The 1,186-nt window shown below is 61.6% G+C and overlaps 1 protein-coding gene across 1 annotated transcript in view; it reads left to right on the top strand.

Moving 5' to 3' along the window:
- Nucleotides 1–647: 647 nt before the first annotated feature.
- The window catches only part of LOC104404940 (dual specificity testis-specific protein kinase 1-like), a gene marked incomplete at both ends in the record, with an annotated part of 2,429 nt that continues 1,890 nt past the window's right edge, over nucleotides 648–1,186 (top strand). Inside the window, 2 exon segments of the mRNA XM_010013493.1 lie at nucleotides 648–819; nucleotides 947–995. Of these exon segments, the coding sequence (XP_010011795.1) occupies nucleotides 648–819; nucleotides 947–995 (221 nt within the window).

Raw genomic sequence — 1,186 nt, 5'->3', positions numbered from 1 at the left:
GGGGTGGCAGTGTGGGCCCGGTGGGTTGTCCCCACCACCGGCTGTTGCGCCTGGGGGGGTCTCATCCCACCCCCAGCTCAGGAAGGGACACTCGGCACTGGTTCAGCCCCCCACAGCGTGGTGCTGGGACAGGGAATCCCGTGCTCATCCCTTGTCCCGCACGTGCCGGGGCTGAAGGATGGGGGTGGCCGTGCTTGGCCACGCTCCCAGCTGCTGTTCCTGGCCAGAGACCAGGCTCCAGCTCACATTACAGCATCGGGCTGGGGACGACTAAATATACAGCCTCACCCTAGTGCTGTGCCCCACCAGGATGGGGTCATGCTTTGGGGCAGGGTTGGGTCTGGTTCGGGGGGCAATGGACACCCTCTGTCTTCCAACCCATGCTGGTAGGGTCTGGCTGCGTGGTGCTGGCCCGGAAATACTGTGGTTTTGTGGTGATCGCTGGTGTACCCCAATCCTGCATCTGCCTGTCCTTGCAGCAGGGTTGGAGTCACAATGTGGAGATGCCTTGGCCTTGGGGAGGAATGGGTAGTATAGTATGGTGGGGGGAGCATGACAAGCGGGGTCCCACAGAGAGTTTGGGATGTGCATCATCAGCACTGGGGGTGCTCTAATGGTCCCTGAGGTGCCCCATGCCTCATGTGCAGGGGTGCTGCAGAGATACATGGGGCTCAGCCTCCCCTGCGCCCCCCTCTAGGTACGGCACCGCCAGTCGGGGCAGATCATGGTGCTGAAGATGAACAAATTGACCAGCAACAGGGGCAACATGCTGCGGGAGGTGCAGCTGATGAACCGCCTCTCGCACCCCAACATCCTCAGGTACAACCTGTCATCCCTGGTGTCCCCTTTTCCCCAGCCTGGGGGGTTTGGAGCTACCATTGACTCTGGATGAGCTCCTGGGGCTGCTCCTCACCATTGCCATGCTCAGGTCCCCTCTGTCTTGCAGGTTCATGGGGGTGTGCGTGCACCAGGGACAACTACATGCACTGACGGAGGTGAGTCTCGTGGATCCTGCAGGGTTGGGGAGGGGACAGTGATGGCTGTGAGGGCACTTTCTTGGCCCATGATACGTGTGCAGGGTGAAGTCTACTGTGGGGCAATGCTGTGGGATGGTTGGGGGGGGGTGTTGGGGTGAGATGGGCGGCTGGTTACGGGAGGGAGCGGGACATAGCGGTGTGATGGCCCG

Source organism: Nestor notabilis, unplaced genomic scaffold, assembly GCF_000696875.1.
Source record: "Nestor notabilis isolate BGI_N333 unplaced genomic scaffold, ASM69687v1 scaffold23044, whole genome shotgun sequence".
Taxonomy (NCBI): domain Eukaryota; kingdom Metazoa; phylum Chordata; class Aves; order Psittaciformes; family Psittacidae; genus Nestor; species Nestor notabilis.
Note: the sequence above shows the minus strand (reverse complement) of the source record. Positions and strands in the feature narration are given on the sequence as shown.